Source organism: Lepisosteus platostomus, chromosome 1 (assembly GCF_059453375.1).
Source record: "Lepisosteus platostomus isolate fLepPlt1 chromosome 1, fLepPlt1.hap1, whole genome shotgun sequence".
In the NCBI taxonomy this organism is placed as follows: Eukaryota; Metazoa; Chordata; class Actinopteri; order Semionotiformes; family Lepisosteidae; genus Lepisosteus; species Lepisosteus platostomus.
In genome coordinates, this window is record NC_142611.1 from 1,907,900 (window position 1) to 1,931,359 (window position 23,460).

The 23,460-nt window shown below is 39.8% G+C and overlaps 1 protein-coding gene across 4 annotated transcripts; it reads right to left on the reverse strand.

Annotated features, from left to right (window-relative positions):
• Positions 1-1,902: 1,902 nt before the first annotated feature.
• On the reverse strand, positions 1,903-12,467 carry LOC148677475 (macrophage scavenger receptor types I and II-like). 4 transcript variants are annotated; one of them, XM_088634046.1, is made up of 12 exons: positions 12,404-12,467; positions 10,744-10,861; positions 10,132-10,251; positions 9,120-9,565; positions 7,996-8,182; positions 7,415-7,486; positions 6,555-6,623; positions 5,968-6,012; positions 5,074-5,118; positions 4,694-4,735; positions 4,074-4,256; positions 1,903-3,217 (listed from the first exon to the last, which is right to left on the reverse strand). In XM_088634046.1, the coding sequence occupies exons 2-12, from the start codon at positions 10,829-10,831 to the stop codon at positions 3,084-3,086; spliced, it is 1,431 nt and encodes a 476-aa protein (XP_088490172.1). In that variant the 5' UTR covers positions 10,832-10,861; positions 12,404-12,467; the 3' UTR covers positions 1,903-3,083. The 4 variants fall into 4 exon arrangements, with proteins under 4 accessions (XP_088490172.1, XP_088490338.1, XP_088490103.1 ...); XM_088634212.1 differs by having other exon boundaries at positions 4,074-4,253; positions 10,744-10,856; positions 12,398-12,467; XM_088633977.1 differs by having other exon boundaries at positions 10,744-10,856; positions 12,398-12,467.
• Positions 12,468-23,460: the final 10,993 nt, after the last annotated feature.

The window sequence follows — 23,460 nt, forward strand, 5'->3', positions numbered from 1 at the left end:
AGAAAGCTTGTCTCAGGTGTTCAAGGTTTTAACAACTTGCATTTTGCTCCAGTGTGTGTGACAGCAGGCTCTGACACAGAGCCCAGCCTTAACCCTAACCCTGTTCCTGTTGTCTAGCTCTTTTCTTGCTTCATTAAAATGCAGTTTCGAATGATCTAATTTGACCTTCACTCAACAATGCTTTACCTGATAGTATATCCACCTGTTAAAAGGCAGGTATACCAAAGAGCTTACCTGCACAGGCTACAGCTAAATATAATATTGGTCCTTAAACACATGTCACTTCTGTACACTGATCTGTCAGCTGAGAATCCAGCCTGCTAGCACTGTGACTGAGTCAGAGTGGGGGAGGAAGTATCCAGAAATATACCGTGTTCACACAGACAGAACTGCGTGTAATTCTAGGAATGGTTTTGCTTCTTCTGATTGATTTTGTGTGTTATGGAAGTCATGGGATTATAAAGCCCAACACTAGTTCCCTCTATTCAGTCTTCTATCCACATCTTGCTGGCATCAGAGCACAACAGCCACAGCACCAGCTGGAAGACAACTGGCTGAGGTACTGGATGTGCCGCTGAAGATATCATTGAAAAGAGAACTGAGACTGAACCGGCCAGATGAGTCATTCACATACTGGTGAAATACTTCCAGGAGGAAGACTAGAAGCAAGTGTTGTGATTTAAAAATAAACCTGTGTGGTTATTGTGCATATTCGCCCTCGAATACAATTCTGAAATGCTGCATAGAAACTATTACCACATACAAAATATAAAAATAGTTTAAAAATGCATATAAAAAGACTCAACAGAATAACATAATAGTTTTAATGATATGATTTGTGGTGGTATGAGAATAGAACCCTTACTTATTCTGTGTTGTCATTTATTGAGCTACACTATGCTTTTCAGGGCTTTTCTGGGCTTTAGGTCTAATGACGACTATAGGAGGACAGCCTCAAGGACAAAAACATTCTCAACACAGTTAAGAGAGTATTTCATTCCACAGATAGAGAACTTCTTTCACAATTTAGATTATGCCAAGAGTCCAGTAAGGGCTGCAAGATGACCCTGAAGGATACATTGGTCAATGTTGGTCAAGTGGTTGGGTCGGTACTGTGTTAACCTGTGAAGTCACAGCCATCAAACTGCTTTCACCTCACACTTGCCTCACGTTTTACCTGATGAAATGTCTTGTCGTGGGAAAACTTAAATTCAAATCTAGCGGGGATGGTGCTCTTTTATATGTTCAGGAAGTGTGCATCACAGAGCAGCACTGCAGGTCATATGTCCTTAATTTAGCAATTAAGGACAACTTCTAACTTTAGAAATGTAAACAAGGTTTACATTTCTAAAGTTAGAACTGTGCATGAAAAACAGTTACTGTGATTGTTCTTGCCACCATACTTGGTATCCAGAACATGTATGAAACTCTTCTCTGCTTCCTATAGCCACTGTAGACTACACTACAATTTTTTTAATTAATCAGACCTGGCTTGCGTTTAATGAAATCGTTATCGCGTTTCTTGATGCATGGAGACGATGGCACTCCTTCCTCTTAATTTCCTCTGAGCAGCTGCTTTCACAGATTCTCCTGCTTTGCCCAAGTCTTAAGGTAAAAGACTAATCTGGAAATGTCAAATGTAATAACACTATCTAGTTCTTCTGAGCAAAAAACGTATTTCCTGTCTTCTTCCAGATGGAAGGATATGATACTGCTTGCTATAGATTTCATAATAATTCTCAAACCAACCTCTCAGTTCTTGGAAAGAAAGCATTTGTATACAAAAGCACATAGAAATTGTAATTATTTTTGTTCATGTCCTTTTAAAACGCTGATTAACATCACAACAGATTAATAGTAAGAATTTATAAGATGCTGAAGATACTTAGGTTCAGGATGACCTTTAAATTAAAGGTTTTTTTATTTAAACGTTTGCTGTGCAGAGATTTGTGACAGCTCACTGATACAGTTAGGAGCCTAAATTGGCTGAGAACAGTCTTCACTTCAGTACAGCAATACAAATCTTGTACGGGTAGCCAGTAGCCTGCTAATAAGTAGCCCACTAAAAACCAATCAGCATAAAAAGTACCTAACAATCATTTGTTTGGTGCTGATACTTGATGTGCTAATGGTGATTTCAAACAGAAATTCAAAAAGGAGGTCAGATCTCTAATCTGCGCCATTTCCACTCTCCTGCACAAGAATATCTCCCCCCTCCCCCTGGGATCCTCCTTTGCACTTTATTCTCTATCCCCTCCCCCCACCTCAGCTTCACCCTTGCAGCAGCACCCTGGCTCATTCCTCATGAGGAGTGGTGGGACCACTCAGCCTCATCCTGGGGGGCAGGCTTCTGTTCCCCCAGCCAGGCCAAAATGATGGCATGCCAAATAAACTTCAATACATGTCATCTCTACATTACCTTAAATAGGATCTGACAAACTGCTGCTTGTTTGAAATGGTCACAAACAACTGCATAATAAATGCCTTAAACTGTATGCAAATAATATGAAATTATAATTTTTGTGCAGAGCTTGACAACAGCTTACTGATACTCTGAGCGTGGGTAACCAGGGAAAGTGTTCTGCGAGTCTGTGGTACTGTGCTTTTCCCAAAGGTGTTATAATTCACTTCTTTTAAAGTATAAGCTGTTTTGGGGTGTGAATTTGCATTGATAACTCGCAGCAGTGCAGAAATGTGTCGATTTTATATTTTGGACCAGCGGTGGGAGGGGGCATGGGGCAGGGGGCAGGGGGTGATGCAGAGGACAGCAGGATATGTGCAGGAACAGGGAGCTGATGGAGAACATGAAGCAGCAGAGCTGCACTGGAGAACTCAGGCTGAGAGAGCAAACCGCTGGAGCAGCGAGGAGAGTCAGGATGAGCGAAGACACTTCCAGACAGCAGTGTGAGCGAAACAACCGGCTTGTTTATCAAGTCAAAAAAAAGCATTGTGGTCAGTAATCAAATACGAGAAGCAAAAGTTTATGAAACAACATTGTTTGACTCTCATTTGTTAAAAAAATCAGTGTGAAATCAGAAACAAAATAGAATGCAAGGTTGTCATGTCCGTCCTGTGACTCCGACCTAGGTGGTACAAGTGACACCAGCATCCTCAGAGTGTGAACAGTCATTCCTGCCCCATCCAGGAAAGGTACAGTCAACAATGGATCTCTCTCTTCCTGTACAAGCAACATTATCCATGAGTATCTTCCCAGATCCTACAGTAAATAAAAAACAGGGAATTGTATTTAAAACCATGAACAGAAAGAAACCCAGAGAACTTCTTTCCACAAAAGTTGCAGGGAGTCTGGAAAAAGTTGCTCAGCCTTTGTCAAAGTCAATAACATCGCTAGCTTGAAGAATGGCCGGAGGAGATACTGTACATGGATCGATTAGCTACGAAAAACAAATGAGTTAAAGGCGCCAGATAGCTTCCTCTCATTTGTAACCTCTGTTATGTTCTTAGGTTAGTTTGAATTTTTCCAAACTAACTCTTTACCTGCTTTTCGATTTTAGTGATGGTTTGTTAGTCAAACCTCTTTTTAAAATTGAGCAAACAGGAAAGAAAAGGAGGTGGCCCAATTCAGAGGAACTGTCAGAAATCCACGTAGACAGTTCTCCATTTACATGTACCCCTCCAGGGCAAGATTGCACTGTTTCTGTTTCTGTCTGCATCCTGTCACAGGGTTTCCTGGACTGTTACTCCAGAAAGACATCAGAAAAGAAACCTATCCTTACATTTGGTGCATCCTCCAGATCAGCTAATCTCTTTTCAGTCTCTCCACTCATCTTCAGATTGCTACCTGCTGCATTTTCTTTCCACTTTTCATTGCAGAATTAACCTTGTGCCTCTCTCATGGACCCAGCTTCAACTCTAAGCTCTGCTATATAAAGACCATTACAATGTTCTACGGTATATGAAAATAAAACTCCAAATTTAAAATGTCACTTTTATATATATGAAATATATGCACAATCAACTAAATTTGATGTATGCAGATGTGTGGTTAACGTACTATGCCCTAAAGTATTTTCTTTGATAGGACACTCATTATTGTTCTTGTTGGTATTTACCTTTTCCAAAATAGCCGCTTGAATGTACTTTTAAAGAAGTTCTAAATCCAAGCATTTTGCAGACAACCATTCCATCCAGCAAGTCCCACTTGTCATCGCAGATGGTGCCCCACTCTCCGTCATGCAAAACTTCAACTCTGCCTTCATTATTTGTTAGTCCATTAACCAGCCGCACAACAGCTACTGTACATGCATAAGAAAACAAGACACCCCTGATGAGCTGACTAGTATCACACATTCATTTTTTAAAATCCTTCCAGTACAGTATAACAATGTTCACGTGCCTGCTCTACATTGTAAAATTTGTTTCTGGAAAGTCAAAACAGGTTTAACATGTCATTGAGTATTCTGATATGTTTTTTTTTTATTCACTCATTAAATATTTTTGCACTCAATTAAGTCAGGCTTTTCTGACTTGGGTCGGAATTAAATCAGGGTTTTTGCACCATGAAATCAATTTTACAGTGTAAAGTACTACGGCTCTTAATGTAGGCCTTGATTGAAAAAACTACAAATATCCAAAGCAATGTTTTTACAGACATCAGGAAACAACAAGCATATGGACCAGTTCATTATTGCTTCCTAAGTACTCTGATGCAATGTCTTCTGTTGCCTCTTACCAGCAGGAGCAGGAGTAGAAGAAGAAGGCTCAGCCATCACACCTTAGAATCAGACAAAGACACAACCACAGAATATTAAACATCTGGAAGAAGTAACATTTAGTCTAATTTACTACATGTATGATGCTTTTTATTATAATAATATATGAGGAACACTAGTACTATGATTAAAATGGATTTTGTATATACAGAGACATAATTTGTGCATGTTTTCTGACACTGCATTGCACAGATAAAAATAATTTATCAGTGTTAAAAATCTCTTTCTGAAGTGTAAATATATGCATTTGGATATCGGTAAAATCACATTGTTAAAACACTCTTTGTTAAGCTGATTATTTATAGAAATGAATGTCACTCATAAACAAATGCTGAATTACCTGGATCACCCTTCTCTCCCTTTTCACCCTTAAGCCTTTGAAAATCTTAAAAAAGAAAAGAAATTGGCATCACTTGGATTTGTAATTAGGATATACAATATAAATAAAAACACTGCCCACCTTTTGAAAACGAGACATCATTTTGAAGTTGTGTTTTTCTGCTTTGGTACTGTGACTTTTTCATCTTACGTTACTTTTTTATCTTTAAACAATGTATTAAAAATGTATTATGAAAAACTTGATATGACTTATTTGGAGAATGCATGCTTAAACATACAGTATATTGAAATCCTCTTTACATTGGCATACAGTAGTTAGTTCATTTTAGATTGAGATCTTAGACTACTGTTTTGTGGTTTATGTTAGGCACCAGTCTGGCTAAACCCAATATCGAGAAAAAGGACTATACTGAACTCTCTACAGATTCCCTCTTTGTAAATTTATCCACTGCCCTAAAGTGTATGTATGATAGGAGCATGATAACCTTTTGACTTTTTACTAGAAATCGTAAAAACAGAAATGCCAATGACATTCTGAGGCATAAATCAACAATAAATCTGGATTGTAATTAAAAATGTATAAATGTATATCTATTATATCCCTGTTAAAAATATTATGTTACTAAAATAAATATACAGTGCAGTGAAAGCTGACATTCCACCATTGAACAAAGGAAACAAGTACCTTACCTGCATTCTTACGTGATGTTTTTTGTCTTTTTAAAACCCAACCAAGCTCTTGGATTTTTTCATGTTTATCTGCATTTGGATTCAATCAAGCTCAGTAAAAAGTTTTATTTAAGTTGTTCAAGTAAAGCTCTTTGTTTGATACCCCTATATTTATTTTTTGGGAAAGTCACCTGAGCTTGAATGCATTCCTTTCACTGTACTTTACCTTGGAGCCCAATCACACCTGCGCTTCCTTTTGGTCCAGGGGGCCCTTAAACAAGATAAACAGGCAAAAGAAAAACCGCAGGTTTATATGCTGTATAGAAACGATTTCAAATTGAAAACAGACTGTTCTTCCGGGAAATGGGTTGGGCGAGCACTTTTGAACAAGTGGGCCTTTCAAGTAAAATAGGCCACCGTCTGTTGCAACGTTGTGAAACTGTGCCTTGGAAATTTCGTCTCACAGGGAAGACGCCCATCTTGTGTAAATCTAATTTCTGTTCGGGATGAAGAAGGGAGGCTCTGCTTCCCTGGTTTCCTTGAGTGCTTTTAAGTGCTACTGTACTGTATGTGTTTCGGAAAACGACAATCTGCGCTGATAAAAAGATGGGCAGACGTGGCCCGTGTGCCCTGTTTAGCTGAGGCTGGTTCAGACCCATTACGTGAAAAAAGCAAAGTCCGAAAGCGTTTTCTGTTGTCCGTTCTGTTTTTGTGTGGGAAGTATCAGCAATCAATGGCTTGTGAGCACAGGGAATGAAAATGACCAGTGAGCCCCAGCCTTTGTACTGCATGGATAGATTGTATAAGCCACACCTGGGATTCCAGGTATCCCAATTCCTCTTTCTCCTTTGTCTCCTTTCTGCCCTGGCAGACCTGGAACACCTGAAACAGTGAAAATAAATAAAGCGCATGAACTATATTATAACTTCCAGAGCCTTTTGGATGCTAGTGTATTGTCTTTCAAAGTCATTGTATCAGCTATCTACCTGTTTCAGAGCAAGTGAAGTTATATTTTTTTATTTTATCTTCATTTTGTGCTTTTTTATCCTTTCAAAAATTGATTAATTAAACACCCCCCCCCCCCAATTCTTTGTGTTGCTTTTATTTGTTAATTTTCTAGTAAATGACAAACAGGTGTTTTCACGGATAGCCTGCTCTGCTGACCCAACTCTCCCCAACTCCCAGGAGATCTACTGGATCTGTGCAAGACCCGCCCCCCCAGAACTGAGCTCTGAATCACTTCCTCCTGACAATTCAAACTGGGCTCAGGCTTGAATTTGTCAGAAGGACCCCACGCCATCACCTGCTCAAATTCCACCCCCTGCAAGGGAGCGCTGTGTGATGACAAAGCGCGGAGCTCCTTCTCTGGAGCCAGGGCTGTCTGCCCATGTCCGCAGGTCTGTACGTGGCTCCCAGGATGAAGAAGTACAGACTCACTGGCATTGGGCCTTTCCCCATTGTAAACAACAACACCGATTTAGGGCCACTGCTTTCCAAAAATCGTGTTGAGTTATGGTTTGCCACTTTGCCACCAAGATTCCGAATTTGATTCCAAATTCACCTGCCACATGTCTACTGTACGTACAGCAGCTGTCTGCACTGGTGTATAGACTGCCAGCACTGAGGCAGTGTTTTCCAGCGCAGCTCTATGAGAATGCCTTATATATCCGTACCAGGAGGCCCAGGAATCCCAGGAAAACCCCCTTCTCCCTTGTCGCCTTTCTCTCCCCTGGGCCCCGGGGGACCTCAAAAACAGACAGAAAAAATACAATTCTTAGGGTAACGAAAACCACCACACTTGAACAATCCCCCTGTCCCTGTCCCTTAGGAAAGGTGACGATCTCAGCCATGCATGGAGACAGACACACAGTAAAGGAATTCAGATACTGTAGATCCTCATTCGAGTTTTTCCTGTTCCTTTCTGCAGAATTAGCAAACATCGTCAATCATATCACACCCATACGATGAACAGAGGCAGGCTATTATCCTTTAATATTGAAGAGATTCAAGATATTATTCATAATGAATTTCAAACATACCAAGTGTTATGGAAACCCAATTATTAGGAATTACAATTACGTCATGTAAAACCGAGAACATATTTTGACGGATGTTTTACATCTGGGATGTACAAAATAAAGTTGTTTAGTCCAAATTGGAATATTTGCTATTAAGTAAAAACAATTATTTTCCAGAAGAAAGCAAGCTCAAATGTACAGTATACGAGGAAAAGTGTGCTAATTAACATGCTCACCTTGGATGGCTGTGATGTTGCTTAGGGCCAGTGACTGTTCCCAGTCTTTCAATCTCAGGTCCTCTGTAATATTTTTCAAAATAGCCATTTCTTCTTTCACTTCAGTGGCAATATTGGTGTGTTTTTCTCTCAACCATTTAGTTGTTACAGTCACGTTACGAAGAGCAGAAGTTATCTGATCAATATTCTGTCGGTTAATGTGATTCCATTAGACTTGACTTTACAACTTATTGGAAAACATTGTTTGATGTTTCTACATTTATATAACAGAGATCATTTTGTATGCGTGCTACTGTCCGTATAACTGTTGCAGCTCAAAACGTATAAATCACATTCATAAACTATCAATCTTTTATATAGCCCTTAAGATAAAGAGACTGCCTTGCAAGAGAAACAGAAACAACAAAGACGTAAATGATAGAAATACTTAGAAGAATGAAATCCATTCTGAGAAGCAATAAAATCAGTAAGAAAAATAATTACATTTGACAGAGATCAAAAATGTAAATGTAAATATTGATGCAAACAATATTATTAATAAAGTGTGTGTTTAGTAAAATATTGTTTTAATTTAATTAAAATTAATTAATGTGATTATTTTAGTTAAATTAAAAGTGAAAGGAGAAAGCCTCCTTCATAAATGGTGGCTGGTTATTCCACAATTCGGGGCCTCACAGGAGAACAATTGGACACCCCAATTTGAAAACCCTGATAAGGACTGTTACAGTCAAAAGACTGAAAACCAGACTGAAATCTTATTTCAATAAACCTGTAAAGCATATTATCTGCAGTTTTCCCTAGAACAGGTGCTTTAGTGGATTACATGTTTATTGGTTCTTTCTACTTCAGAGAACCATTATTTTTGTTTTGTGTCATGAGTTATTTATTTACACCTCTCCTAAAAAGATGTTTAGCACCCTATCTGGAGACCCCAGATTCCTCATTCGCTATGACAGATCCGGAGCCTGAGGTTGGATTTATTTCTACCTTGAGACTAGCAGATCTATAGACCTGTGCCTCTGTGTGTATTTTCTATTAGTGACTCCTTCCGTGTGCCTGTCAGTCATGCCGCAGTTGTGGCAACGAGATAATGGAGATGGGAAAGGTGAATTATGTGTTTGTACCTGTGAATGAATCGAGATGTCTCCCATGCAGGTGCTATTCACAAACTTCACCATCCCACGGATTCCATTGATATCGTCTTTCAAGTCATTGATTGAGTTGGCTGTGTCCTGCAGCGTGCTCTCAGTAGTTTGTATCACGGAAAGAGTGTAATTCACTTTCAGATCCAGAGTGTACGTCAGCTGTTTCACGTCTTCAGTCAGTTTTGATATGTTGCCCTCCAAGGCAGAGGATGATCTGCTCAGGGCTTCCTTGACAAAGTCAACCTGCTCAGTCAGGGCTTCCACATTTTGTGTGAGCTTTGTCAGCGAACCAGAATGACCGTCTTCGTCGACATTTTTAAAACCCTTCTGCGTGTCTCCATTGATCTCATCTGTTCCACCTGTCTGTTTGGAAACACCATTCCCACTCATTGTGCCCAGAGCTTCCTTTGTCTTCCCAGTACCTGCTACGTAATTAAAAGTAGGAAGGGAATAAATTTGAAAAAAAATCATTGTTTTAAATAGTTTACAATAATCATGAGAAGTGATGTAAACTAGGAGCAAACGTATTTTTCAATAGAAAAAAAAATAACGTTATGAATATATACATGAAACTTGTAAGATAAAACCGCTTTACAAATCAAGAAATATCTGGCAACATCTATCCAAATAAAAGTAATTGAAGCCAAACTCAAATCTTCTTAAGTGCAGATAAGCTTTTTAGTAATTGGAAGCGGTGGTAGATTAATGCTGTTGCTTTAAAATACAGCCCTCTCTGTACTTTTGCTGAATTTAAAGATGGGGAGAGTTATTCCTGTATCACCGGTATCCTGCCATGTGCGTGGAAATAATTTTTTGGGGGGTCTTTTCAAATTAAATGAAGTGCGCGTCTAAGAAAGGAAGGAAAAGCTTACACAATTGGAAGCTCATGACAAGGAAGGCAGGAGACAAGCAAGGCAAACTAAACCCACTCACAAATGTACTAACAGAACAGTTTCGAGACAGTGGAAATAGGATTAGGTTTCCTTTATACCTATAATGTAGATGAAACCTGCCATCACGCACATAACAATCACATAGAGTACAATGATTGCTGTTCTCAGTGAACACAGCTTTTTCTTCATTTCTTCAGATTCTTTGTTCTTCAGAGAATCTGGAATGGAAACGACAACAGGTCTTCTGGCAAAATGCTTTTTAAAACATTCCAAACATCCCAAATGATAAAAAATAGAAGTTTAACTCTCTGTAGTGATGTAAACGAAAATATTGTACAGCCCAACATTCTATACAATATAGTAAGAAAATGGTTATTGAAATGTTTAGTCATTATGAATAATGAACAATTAATTTCTCTTTTATTGGCAAGCATAATATATAGCCACCAATTCACCAAGCAACATTACTTCATGGCAAACAAAATTATTACTATCTGTGGACCAGGACAATCTCAAATCATGCAATTCAATATGATACGCGATACTTAAAGATTTTTGCAGTTAAGAGCACTAAATAATGAAAGATGGCGAACATTAAAAAATAAAAATCATAAAAGCACGTGATATGCTGAAGAATGTAATACTACCAAGACGTGTAATGCCCATGAGAACTGTAGTCTGCCCAGACAGTCTCCATGTGAGCCTGTTACCTGCATTCAGAGAGCAGGCGTCCAGTGAGTTGTCCACAAAAGTGATTTGTTCTGTATCGTCAGTGCATTTATTCCACTTCGCCATCATGTGCAGGAAAAAAAAAACACTTCTCCTGAAGTTAAAACAATACATGAATACTCAGTAAAGCCAAAGAACACCAGAATACCTTTGGTAAAAACAAAGTAAGAGTTTTTTTTTTTACGTATCAATTTGAGAATTTGAAAAATTTAACTTAGGGCTGTGTAAAATGGTTGTCTTAAGCCCTGAGTGATCGTGCTGTACCTGCTAAACACTGGGTGCTGTCCAAAGTACATGCCACATGCCACACTGGCATACAAGCAAGGGGGCCACTGTGGCCCCACGCCATTTTTTAAATTAAAGAGTTCACTCTAATACATTGCTCAGTCAAGATGCCACACAATAAAAAATCTTACCAGGATGAAACAGATTTCTTTTTAGCTCAGATCCTGGACTTTACTGGTGTGATACAAGTAAAGGAGGAATTCAGATCAACCTGTTCCTCCTTCGTTATAAGCAATGAGTTTTAAGACTGCACTAAGTCAGCTGACAGGACAGCCAGAGCACAGAAAGGCATAGAATATTAGGTTTAAATGGTCCGTCTCTCACGTTTAAAAGACACACAAAAGATGCAACTTTAATCCTAAAAAGTCCTTTTGTTACATATTAGAGAAAGTACAGATGAAATCTGAACTTATCTTGAGAGCAGTATAATTGACATTACTCCTACAAAGTGGCAGAGATCAAGGAGAATGAGAGGCTACGAGGATAGAAAACATCATACAGTCTGTGAATTAAATCTTAACTAACAAATAATAACAAATAAAAATAATGCTGATGAATTTTGAGCATTAACTGAAAGAGTCAAACAAATAGTCTCATAATTAATAAAACTAATATAAACTGTATAGGTTAAACAAAAAATGCAATTTTTTAACAAACAATAAATGTTATTAGTGATTGTTTTTCAATATTCTCATTAAATTTCCAGTCCATGTAGTTTTCAGTTTTCTTCTACAGAAAAAGCAAAACACAAGAAATAGATTTCAATTATTTCCCTCCATATACTGATACTGTATAAATTTCATTTTTAAGAGTTATCATCTTGCAGAACCATTGTTTTCTCTGACAAAAATGAGAAAAGGCTATGAGGTGGAGTGAATACTGAGTTTTACTGAGAACAATAAATTTGAGACCAGCCTGTAGGCTTCTTAATGACAAATTCAGCCACCTGTTATTACATATGAACTGTCTGCTTTCTTTCAATTTATGCTTCCATTCATCATTGTGCAGTCAGACATGATCAAATTTCATAAATGATTCATTGAAACAAACAGTCTATGTTGTTAATTCAAGTTCTCGGCAGTCAAACAATTATCAATTTCTAATGGTTAGCATTTTCAGAACTGAATCTCAAAAATAATTTGTAAAATGCCTCTGGAGAATAAATGCAATTCCCTGACATCTCCAATATTACCGTACACCTGACCACATAGAGCCACGACATTCAGCAAAAATGATTAATGTGAGGTTAAGGAAAGCAGAAGAATAGAGCAAGGTAAAACAAAGCGAATTAAAAAATGTGCCAAGCACCCTTGTTTACTGCATTCATTTAAAAAAAAAATTAAATATTACTTAAAGCAGCTTGTTTGAGATTCCCTCAGTCTCCAGGTCCACAGTCTGTGCTTTAGTTCCAAACCACTTCTGAACCCTGAGACAAGGCAAGAGTGTTAAAAAAGCACATCAGCAAGCTGCTGATTCAGGAATGGACACAACGTACTTCCTTGGCACTTGTGCAAGTCAGTGTGTGTAAAGATAATTCACATCGTTCAGATGTAAAACTCAGATTTCAATCACATTCTTTTTCGACAGCTTTTGTTCCACCTTTAAGTGTTTTCTAGAAACCCGGATAAAAGGAGGTTCCGGTCAAGGATAGTCAATGGCTTGGTGAAGGATCTGTTAACATAACAATGAGGGAGGCACCAGGATGACAGTTGAAGTCCCCTGCTCTAGAACATCTACACCCTAGACTCTGGGGGGAACTGGTCAGTGAATTTGGATTACAAGGGCCGAGAAAATGCAAAAGTAGGCAAATGACAGCAGAGAAGTCCGCCTGGCCAACAAGCTGGGTTTCTGCCCATTGTCAGAAAGTCTCTTGTTCCTGGTCAGGGTGATGGCAGTCCAGAGCACCACAGGGACAGTCTAGGGGAACCAGTTCAACCAGCCCACATGCCTTCTGGGATGTGAGAGGAAACCAGTGCACACAGGGAGACTGTGCAGACTCCACAGGGAAGGTGACCCAGTTTGAAATCAAACCCGGAACTTGAGGACTGTGGAGCAGCAGCACAGCAATACCACTCTGGCCAAACCACTCTGCCCCCCGGCCACTCCTCTGTTTTACACACAATCCATATTTAGGGACATGGGTATTTGTACTAATAAACTGAATGTGATCCCCTTACACTGCTGTTTCTTTATGTGCAATTATTGCAAAACAGTATGACATCATATGACCTCCAGATAAATGCGTAGTGTAATGCAAGATGTTTTATTTTTAGTATGGTCTGCAGCTGCACATCACATGACAAAAGCAAATATGGCTGATGAACGGAAAACATAGACAACATGGAAAACTCAACCTCCCATTTCCAGCATGTCACTGGGACATGGGGGGAAACTGGTGCACCTGGATAAACTGAACAAAACATTCCTACTCCAGATTTTTGGAAATGTCTTGCTTTTGGAAAATGAGATTATTTTTTCTCCTGCTAACGTCCGAAGTTACAGTTCTCTTGTTTCTCCTTTTAGATTTTGGTAATGTTCCCATGAAGAACACAATCTCTGGTTTTCAGTCTCCTGTACAGCTGATCAATGTACCTACAAGCAGCATAAATCTCTCTGGTTGAAATAACATTACAGATGCAATATTAATCATGCACATTTGTTTTCTGTCTAAAACGAAGTTTAGCAGTGTGTTCCCATTTGCATTTTTCAAAACAGTTGTTAATAACCCCAGTCTCCGTACTGTTACAATGATTTTATTTATGAATCAAGGTACAAGGCTTTGTTTTATAAAATGCTGCAATTAACTCTACATATTGATCCAAACAAGTTGTTGTTCACACTGAGGAGTTTCCTTAGTTATGAAGCTATTTTATTATTATTTTCCACTGCAGTGAAGTTGATCATTTCCTTTTTATTGTTTTCATCGACATTATTAGGGGCAGGTTAGAGTGAGGTGTCACTCACACATATGTTCTCTTCAACTCCCTCTTTTCATTTTCTCTTGTTCTTTCGTTTTTCCCACTACCACTCTCTCCTTATTTTTCCTGCCCTCTCCCTCTAGTCTGCACACACCTGAAGCATCTTAATTTCTTCTCTTTGTTACTGCTAAGCACAGAACCTCTGGACCCATAGATGTTGAATTGATTCTGGTTATTTTGCAATATTAAAAATCATATTATCATACATATCATATATCATACAGTAGAATGTCTATACTTGGCTTTCATGTGCAGCATGTCACTCACACATGTTGAAATAATCTGTTGTGCTCATTGAGAAAAATCTGGCTCCTTATCAGTCCACTGCAGTGTTACCACCTAGTGGCTTGATCCCAGAGGCTCAGCAAAAAGTGTTGGTGGTCCCTAATAACAGAGCTCATGATTAAAAATGAAACATGTTACAGTATTTGCTTTTTCCACTCAAAATTCAATTTGATTGTAAAGGGATGATGGCTAGATAAAAGTTAGTGATCCACCTTACGAGATGACAGGCCAGGGCGTCTGTAGTGATTGGTTTATAAATGCTCTACAAATTAAAACGATTGGAAGTTATCACAGCCATGCAGGATAATCATCTCTTTTTATTGCCATCCACTGCTCTCCTTTCAAGAAAGACTTCTGGCAGTGTGGAACACCAGTGCCGTTGTGTGAAGGTCACTCAAATAGCCCTTGACTGTGCTGAGGGTCACCGGAAAATAAGATGATAGGTTCAGTAATTACATTGCACAATATTGCTAAATACAGAGTGTTTTAGTTGTGAACAAGTGAAATGCAGCCAGACCTGTTCCCCCTCGATTATGTAATTTTCTCTAGTTTACAATCCCAGCCAATGGGCCCTTTGAGATATAGAAAATTTTAGACATGCCACTTACGGTGTCTAGTTCTAATGTGACAGCAGTACGCATATTCTTTTCCATGGCTTGTCGGTCCAAAAAGTCCACTAGTTCAAGAGTTCCAACTCAAATGCCCATTAGTCCGACAATTCTGGCCCAAACCTGGTCCAACCTAATCTAAACCCTGACCCTGCTGTCTGGCAAAATGGGTGATCTGGACTAACAGCCAGTCAGAAAATTGTTCAGAATTGCTTAGCATCCTCGATTGCCTCAACACAAAAACAGTAATGGCAGTAAGCTCACTGACTCCTTATCTGAAGAAAACAAAAACATCTGTGAAAAAATGTGCTTATTCTTTCCCTTCCTAGGCAGGAGAGAATTGTACCCAGCTGAGCTGTCTTTTCTTTGGAGATTAACACAGTGAATTAATTAATCAGTCCTACAGCATTCAGCCTAAACATAACAGCTATTTCTGCTTACAAGTCTCCCTTGTGTGTGGTTACCCCAGCAGATCCCAGCTCTTGAGATGAATCTAAGGGCTTGATAAGGCAGAATGTACTTTAACAGCACAGATATTAATTAATTCATTATAGTTCTATGAAGGTGGTGCTGTTTTATTCTAAAAATATTTCGGCTTTATAAATTGTAACTATGCATAATTGTTAAACAAGTACGTTTTCAATAAGCGCCTTTTTGTAATCCTAAATTATCCATCAGTTTTCTAACTGCTTTAGCCAATACAGGGTTACTGGGGAGCTGGAACAGGTGCAAGGCAGGGTACACCCTGGACACACAGACAAACACACACCAGAGCACCTGCTGGAAACCCACATGAACACGGGGAGAACATACAAGCTCCACGCAGTTAAGTGAAGTATAGTATAATTACAGTATTATTAGTACAGTATTATATTTACAGTATTATAATTACAGTATTATTACTAATTACAGTAAAAATATCTCTGATTTCCTCTCCGGTACTGTATTTCCACTTGTTTTGGTTATACTTGTGATCGTGTGTACAATACCTTAGAATATTTTGTTTTGAAAACTTAAACCTCTGGCTTCTAGGTTCGTCCTGGCGTGTTTTAACTCAATTCCAAATAGGGGATTTTTGACGGAAATATGCAAACCAGCCCTTCAGAACAGCCTCTATTCAAAACAAGTATTTCTATGCTTTCTTGTCAACATCGACAGTGCAAAAGCTTTAAATAAATAAGCTGAACTCAGATACTTCTTACTTCCGGGGGGTAAGAAGTATCTAAATTTGTGCAATTTGAAGAGTTACATAGAAAGCAAAACCTGGCAGGAAGTGATTATGCCTGCATATAAAAGAATGACAGCTTGCAGTTTTGCTATTGATCAAGAATTGTTATACTGAAGGGTGTGTTGCGTAACCAGAGCTTGATTTCCTCTTTCCCTGGCTCTGAGTAATGTTTCTATACCTCATTCTCTTCACTTCTGCTTTTCCTAGATTTCTGAAGCACAAAAACATTTTCACCATTTGAAATATTTCAAAAGACACAGGAGTGTCTTTTGACTTTATATACAAAGCTCTGCTCTGCCTCATTGTTTTTTTTTATTTACATGGGCCTGTCCTTCTCTGCTATGATTACTGTGCATATTGGATTTTTTTAGAAAGATGAGAGTTCTGACATATTCTGTTCTGGAAATAGAGTTTATAACAGAAGTTCAGGAGGTAGGTTAGAACCTAATCTTGCACACTTCCTCTTGCCCTTGTATATTCCTATATCTCGCTCACACCCCTCTTGCCACTCCATCTACACCCTTGGAGCAGCTCCCTAGCTCATTCCTTGCAATAGTGGGGGGGGTTGAGTAACCTCATCCTCCTGTCACGATTATAGTCCCCCCTCCTTAAGGGTGCTCCAGCCCTTTCACTTGAGACTTTATTCTGTGCACCTGATTCCTATTCCCAGCCCACCTTAAAAGCCAGGCGCTGACGCTCATCCGGGCTCTGCATCTGGTTTCTGTGCCGTGCGAGTCCGGGACCTGGAAGCGCCTGGTCCCGTTAAGGTTTTAACCTCTGTTCCCGTTCCTGTTCCCTGTCCGCCGGTTCCGACCCGGCCTCTGGTTTTAATTCCTTGTTTTGATGGATCTCCTGGTTTTGGACTTACCCATTTGTTTTGGATACTCTCTAAGGATTACTCTTTTGGATTGTTCGCCTCGGCAACCCCGTGCACCAACGCACCTTGGACACGCCCCCCTGTCTTCAGCCCCGTATCCCTGCATGACGTTTCCCCAGTGTTTCCCCACTTCTTCGGATTGTGTCGTCTGCATAGGGTCCGGAAAGAACTGTTCGTTACACCTCCCAACTAGGCTGCCATTCCCCCAACTAAGATGTCTCATCACATTTTGTCCCCTAATCACATTATTTAGGATCTAATGGAAACATTATGCAAGAAGATTCAGCCTGGTCAATATCATTGAAAATATAGAAATTAGATAAAAATCAGACTCCCCCATATGTTCAAGACTAAAAGGTTCTGTTCCTTCAGTCTACACATTCCTTTAATTGAGCCCAAGAAAATATCTGGTCGCTCTTCTCTGAACTGATTCCCGAGCAGCCATATCCTTTTTTGACATGTTGACCCATATTGTACACAATAATGTACAAAAATCTATTCTAAAAGTCTCACACGTATATTGTACAATTGTATCATAGTACATGTGATTTAAATTCTACAAATACAGGCACAATCCAAACCTTCCTGCCATTGCTGATGTCTGCTTTTCGATTTCCATGTCTCAGCTTTTCTTGGTGAGTTTTTAGTGAATACTCTTCAATAACCTTCAAACCCTTACAGTAAATGCGTTCCACACACTGTTTTATAAAACATTTAAACATATGTAATTGTTGATGTGGGTAGAGAGATATGATGGGTGTTTTCCTTCATTTGCTCTCTAACAGACAGGAGCCAGGACTTTAAATTTAAATCTTTCTTTAAATCCCTCCTGTATTTGGCTCTGTGTGTTTTCTGCGTTGCTCCTAATCAAGATAATACATTCCTGATATTGGATGTTGAAACATGACTGTCATCTCCACATGACAAGGGTCACTCAGTGATAGCTGGAAAGCAGTGGTCCACTGCTTCACGCCACACGTTAGACCAGCTGAGTTCTCAAAGACAAATCTGACAAACATTGATGTCAACAGCAGCGACAGCCTAACAGTGATGTTGATCTCAGAGTTGGGATGAAGACTGAGATATCCTTAAATCAAATTCGGGTGCATTCATTGGGTTGCACTGTAAGGGGGCAAGAGGTGAGGGGGAAGTTTGCTGCTGATTCAGAAGAGTCAAGAGGACATCCCTGTTCTTTCATTTCCTCAATTGTAAAGAACAAGCATTTCTAATGTGTCTTGTTCCCTGGACACGACCACAGTCTCTTATGTTACCATAAATCTCATGACAGTCAATGGGGCTTTTCTGGAAGGTCCTTGTGCATTTAAGAAGAATATTACTAACCCCCAAAAGTGCTACCATGTCAATGTCCAGTTGTCTCAGATCTCTGATAGTCCCAGTTGTCTTAAACACAGACATCTGCCAGAAAACCCATCTCTACAGTAGATTTTTAACATGACAAGAGGTACAGCTTAATTATATTTTTGTCAGTACAGAAAGCCCAGACTCAGACATGTTTGGTCTTACTATCAGGACTTTAATGTTTGATTAGCCCCCTCCTCCTAAAATTGCTTCAAAATTGCATGCTCTGTGCTTCTTCAGTCCAATCTATATCACACCTATGTCACACCATTTCACACTTTAATGATTGACACCTCACGTATTGATAACTTACATAGGAGTAGCTGACTTAAATACACCATCTGACTCTCTACACCATTTGTGTTTTGATCTGTCTTGTTGGAAACATGTTCAGAAGTCATGGATTGACATCACAAACTCTTCAACCTCACCCCATCAAACCATGGACTCCAGTCAGAGGCTCATTTCAAAAGTGCTTCAGTATTTTGTCGATCTGCTTTTGATTTTGCAGTTTTTGTCATATTGTCCAAAAACACAGCCGTAACTACACTAAGCACTATTTTGAAGAAGAAAAAAAAGGCTGTGACCTCATGAGCTGGGGTTTGTACTAATTTCAGTTTTGAAAACTTTTTCAGTTTGTTTTCTAGGAGTCCAGGTTTATAAAATAGCCTGGGGTAGCTATTGATTTTCTGTAGAGCCGTATTGAGAGTATTCTAAATTATTCATTGTGTTTACGTGCTCCTTTCTGGCTCTTCTTGAGCTCACTGGTCATTGACATGCTTCTCTCAAAGTGTTTAGTCATTACTACTTCAAATCAAAAAGTAAATGGGCCTTAAAACCATGTTTAGTCAGTAATTTGTAAATAGCAACGCTAAATGAATATATGTACCGAATATATGAATATATGTATATCTGGACTGAATTAATCTGAAAAAACATTGTAAATTAACATCAATGTAAAGAATAAATATCCCACTCTTCTGTGTTTGAATGCCACATGTTGATAGGTTAAAAAATAAATGTCAAAGTGCCAAAAGTCACGAAAGGGAGAGGGCAGAGATGTAACTTTCTTTAAGTTCCACATCTTGTGCATTTCAAATCTCTTACTGAAACACTACAAGGCAAGCGCTTCTCTTTTTATTCTTTTTCTTTGGCTAATTAGTATACACACCCGTTTTGGAAGTGGTTCCCAAATGAAATCTTATTCTTATGTGTTTGTTGTATCTGAAATAGTTCTGAGGTAGAATAATCACATGACGTTTCGACTTCCCAGGGTGTCAAGCACGTGGGTTGAAATGTACGCCGGTGGTAAAAACCACAACAAGTGATGCTTCAAGGCAAGCAGTATCTGGATTGAGAAAGCAATCAAAACAGCATTGGACTACGAAACACAAATGTGCGGACATTCACGAATATAAAGACTTACTTACAGGGCAGACTTCAAAATCCTTCAACTTACTTACAAGGCTCTCAGAGGTCAGGCACCTGTCTTATCTAATGGAACTTATTAATATTTACCATCCAAGTTGCCTACTTAGATCACAGAATGCATGTCTTCTTCATATTCCACACATGAATAAAAAACCAGTTGGCGGTAAAGCCTTTAGTTTCAGGGCCCCTAGCTTATGGAACAGTCTCCCACCCAATATTCGGGATGCCGAGTCAATGTCAGTATTCAAATCCAGACTGAAGACCTATTACTTCAGCCTAGCCTACTCACAACTTACATCATAGCCTGCTGCAACCATGGCTGCTGGTGCTGCTGTACATGCCATTGTGTGTCTCTATGTTGGCCCACCAGGTAGATACATCTGTTCTGACCAAACTATCCTATTCTCCTCCCCACATGTCCGGATGGCGCCCAGGCTGGGCACCCTCTGAGTTGGATACTGCATCACTGCCATGGATCCAAGAGGGACATCGTGGATGTAGCTATCTTTTAGGAAGAGTTTGCTAGTCTACAGAGATCTGCATGGAGTACTGACATACAGAAGACTTGATGGATGGATTAATACCCTTATTCATTTATTCCTTTTTTATATTATATAATGTTAGCATACCCAAAGGGGTTGGGTAGCCAGTTGACCTTGGATCCCCAGAGGTTTTTTTGTCTCCTTACTAAGGAGTTTTCGGTTCCTCTCCTCTGTTGTCTTCTGGTCTTCTGTTCTGTATTGACAAAATGTCTGGTCACTTCCATTGTTAAGCGCCTTGGGGCAACCTTGTTGTGAATTACTGCTTGTGCAATATTGTGTATCTTCGTTAGTCATCTTATTTTTTGCTACGTTACAGATAATGAAATGTTAAGAATTGTAATGAAGATGGGCTTTTGCCCCTCAGAAAGAACAAAGTTTTCATCTAAATAACTTCTCGCTAACCAAGAAAATGAGCTTTCTGACACATTCTACCTGAATTATTGTTACTCATGCCCAGGCAATTTTGTGTTGTGTGACATTTTCGGTGCTTGTGAGCCAAGACTGTCACTTCCGGTGGTCTCTGTATCTGTTGTGTAGCCTCTTGTACATTCCTTGTTTCTTACTGAGCTGCTGCAGAGGTGGTCTCACCATGCAAGATTTAAATAGAACGGGACAAACATCTCATTTTCAGTTTATTATTCAGGTTATCCTTTTTCTCTTATTTCTCCTGCTTGTGTCCTTAGTATGCTTAGTCAGGGATATGTTTTAGTTATGGAAAGAATACAAATACAAATAATATCCAAAAACCCAAACAGTTTTGGATTAAATTATTTTCAGAATGAATTAGCTAGATAGATCTAGTTCTGTGAGGTAATTTAGTACAAAATGTTGATGTTATGTGTGGGAAAATACAGGGGAGAAAGTTTCTATGCTAAATAGTTAGATTTTATCACACCATGTACTATTGACTATATATTTGCAGCCTTAACCTTTGCTGAGAATAAATCAAGGAAGTAGAATCGTTACCTGCCCTGCAGTAGTATTCATTGAAAGAGGCCTGTTCTCATACTCAAGAGCTGGCAATTTAGCAAACACACACAGTTGCATATTGTTTGTGGTCTACAATGTGTGTGGACACCGTTGAAAGAAAGAGCATATCAAGAAATGTTCAAAGCAGTCTTGTATGTGAAGAGGCTTTAGTATGATCACAATATGGTGCTCCGAATTCTTTTGCCACAGTTTCATCCCAGAAGAGCAGACATTCGATTTATTTCAGGGTCTGTCAAAGCATTTGCAAATGTAAACATCCCAGTTTCTTAAATGCGTGGTACAAATCAATTTCAAAATGCATATTTCTATAACAACAAGAAGAAAACACAAACATTGTGTGGCACGCGGCACCTAGTAAAAAGCTGTGTAGACACATGTGCTTCCTCTTATGCTATCGATGTGCGCACAACATGACCCAAAAGATGAAAGCACAGATTCAGATTTCGGACCACAGCTTTCTGCTCGGGAGCACCAGGGAAGCGCGCGGGGCACCGCGCCTCCTTGCTCACGATCTGCCTCCAGCCCCTGCTTGGGGACGTCAGCTCAATTTGTCAGCTCATTTTTCACAGCGGCCTGGCAGGTGCGCGGAGGTGGCGGGCGGCTGGTGTGAGACCAGCGGGTGGAGGGGTGGCGACAGAAGGGCCAGATGACGGCGCAGCGCCACGCTGCTGGCGGGGGGGCGGGCGCAGCAGATGGCGCGGCAGCAGCGGGGAGCGGCCGAGCAGCGTGTGCCGGGCAGACGACATAGCAGCAGTGCCTGGCACGTGCCCGAGGAGGGGGTGCCCGCTTCCAGCGCCTCCCAGCCATCCTGACCGGAGGCCTTTCCAAGAGGAAACGAAAAGAAAGAAACCCCTTGGTCGGCTGGCGTGTGGCAAAGGCCTGAGAGTGAAGGTTTGCTGGTCGCCAGGGGACGACTTTTAGTTTTAGGGAAGTAAACTGAAGACAGAAGGGACCTGTGCCATTCAGGATGGTACACAGCCATTCTCTCGCTGGGCCGAAGACCATTCACTCCCATTTAGCACAAAGCGGCCCCAGCAACTTCTGTCTTAAAGCAGCACACCGCTATTGAACTGCTGAAAATGTGATATTGACGAACCAGGATATTGTGGGGGCTCTCATATGAATGTAAAGGTCATTCTGTGAGTGTACTTTTTTTTTTCTATTTAGAGATCCTACCAGGCAGGAGAGACACGGCAGTAATAGATTAGTATTTATACAACCATGTCGTGAAACTTCTGGACAACTCCACTGCGCATGGGCTCATAATAATAAAGCAGACCTCTAAAAGCGAAACTGGGTTCTGCAAATCAAAATCAAATCAAGAGTGCTCCTTATAAAATTGAAAGAGTGACTTTTTTGAAGTTACTCTTTTTTTAGTTATTTTTCCACCTTTAAATTCATTTAGAAAGAATATAATTTTTCCACAGTAAATTATTTCATGACCATATGAATTTTTTTAACCAGATCCTGGTGTATGTTTGAAGATTTATTATGTATGTTGAGAAGAGCTAAAGAAAGCTCTTCACTGAATGAAGGTGTGTAAAGTATCTGTTCACATTCTTAGCTTTCTTGGCCTTTAAAGACTAATTTGGAAACCATCTTCAAACCACAGGACTATAGTCTAGTTCCAGTGAAAACTACAGGAAATTGCATTGAAACCAGAAACAGCAGGCAATGCCTTACCTAAAGAGTGCAACAAAACACCCAGCCATGTGGTTGAAGCCAATACCCTGGCTTCTTTCAAAAAAAGGCTGAATACGTTCTTCAGATGCGTTAGCTTTTAAATAGAAGGGTTGCTGATGGGCTCCTCACGCCTGCTACAGATCTCCTATTCATCTGCAACCACACGTTCAGCGTGAATGTTGACCCACTGAACCATGAATGTCAGCACCCTTCTCAGATCGCCCGAAGAAGGCTTCACAGCCGAAACGTTGTGTTTCTGTTCTTCTCTTTTCAGCGGGGAATAAACCTGTACTTGTTCCTTTGCAGCCTACGCATGCTGACGCAGCTCCCGACTTTCTCCGGTCGCTTTAGATACAATTTGTAATTTCAGCTCCCCCCCCACTTTTACATGTAGGATGTAAAATATTCCAAACGATATTTTAGGGATCAGAA

What these genes read in the sequence shown, in the direction of transcription:
- LOC148677475 (XM_088634046.1), bottom strand. Translation starts at nt 10,831, where the DNA reads ATGATGGCGAAGTGGAATAAATGCACTGACGATACAGAACAAATCACT. An exon ending in ACATCTCGATTCATTCACAG is followed by an intron (nt 8,183 to 9,119) that starts GTACAAACACAT and finishes ATTAACCGACAG; the next exon opens with AATATTGATCAGATAACTTC. An exon ending in AGGTGTGATTGGGCTCCAAG is followed by an intron (nt 5,119 to 5,967) that starts GTAAAGTACAGT and finishes TTCTTTTTTAAG; the next exon opens with ATTTTCAAAGGCTTAAGGGT.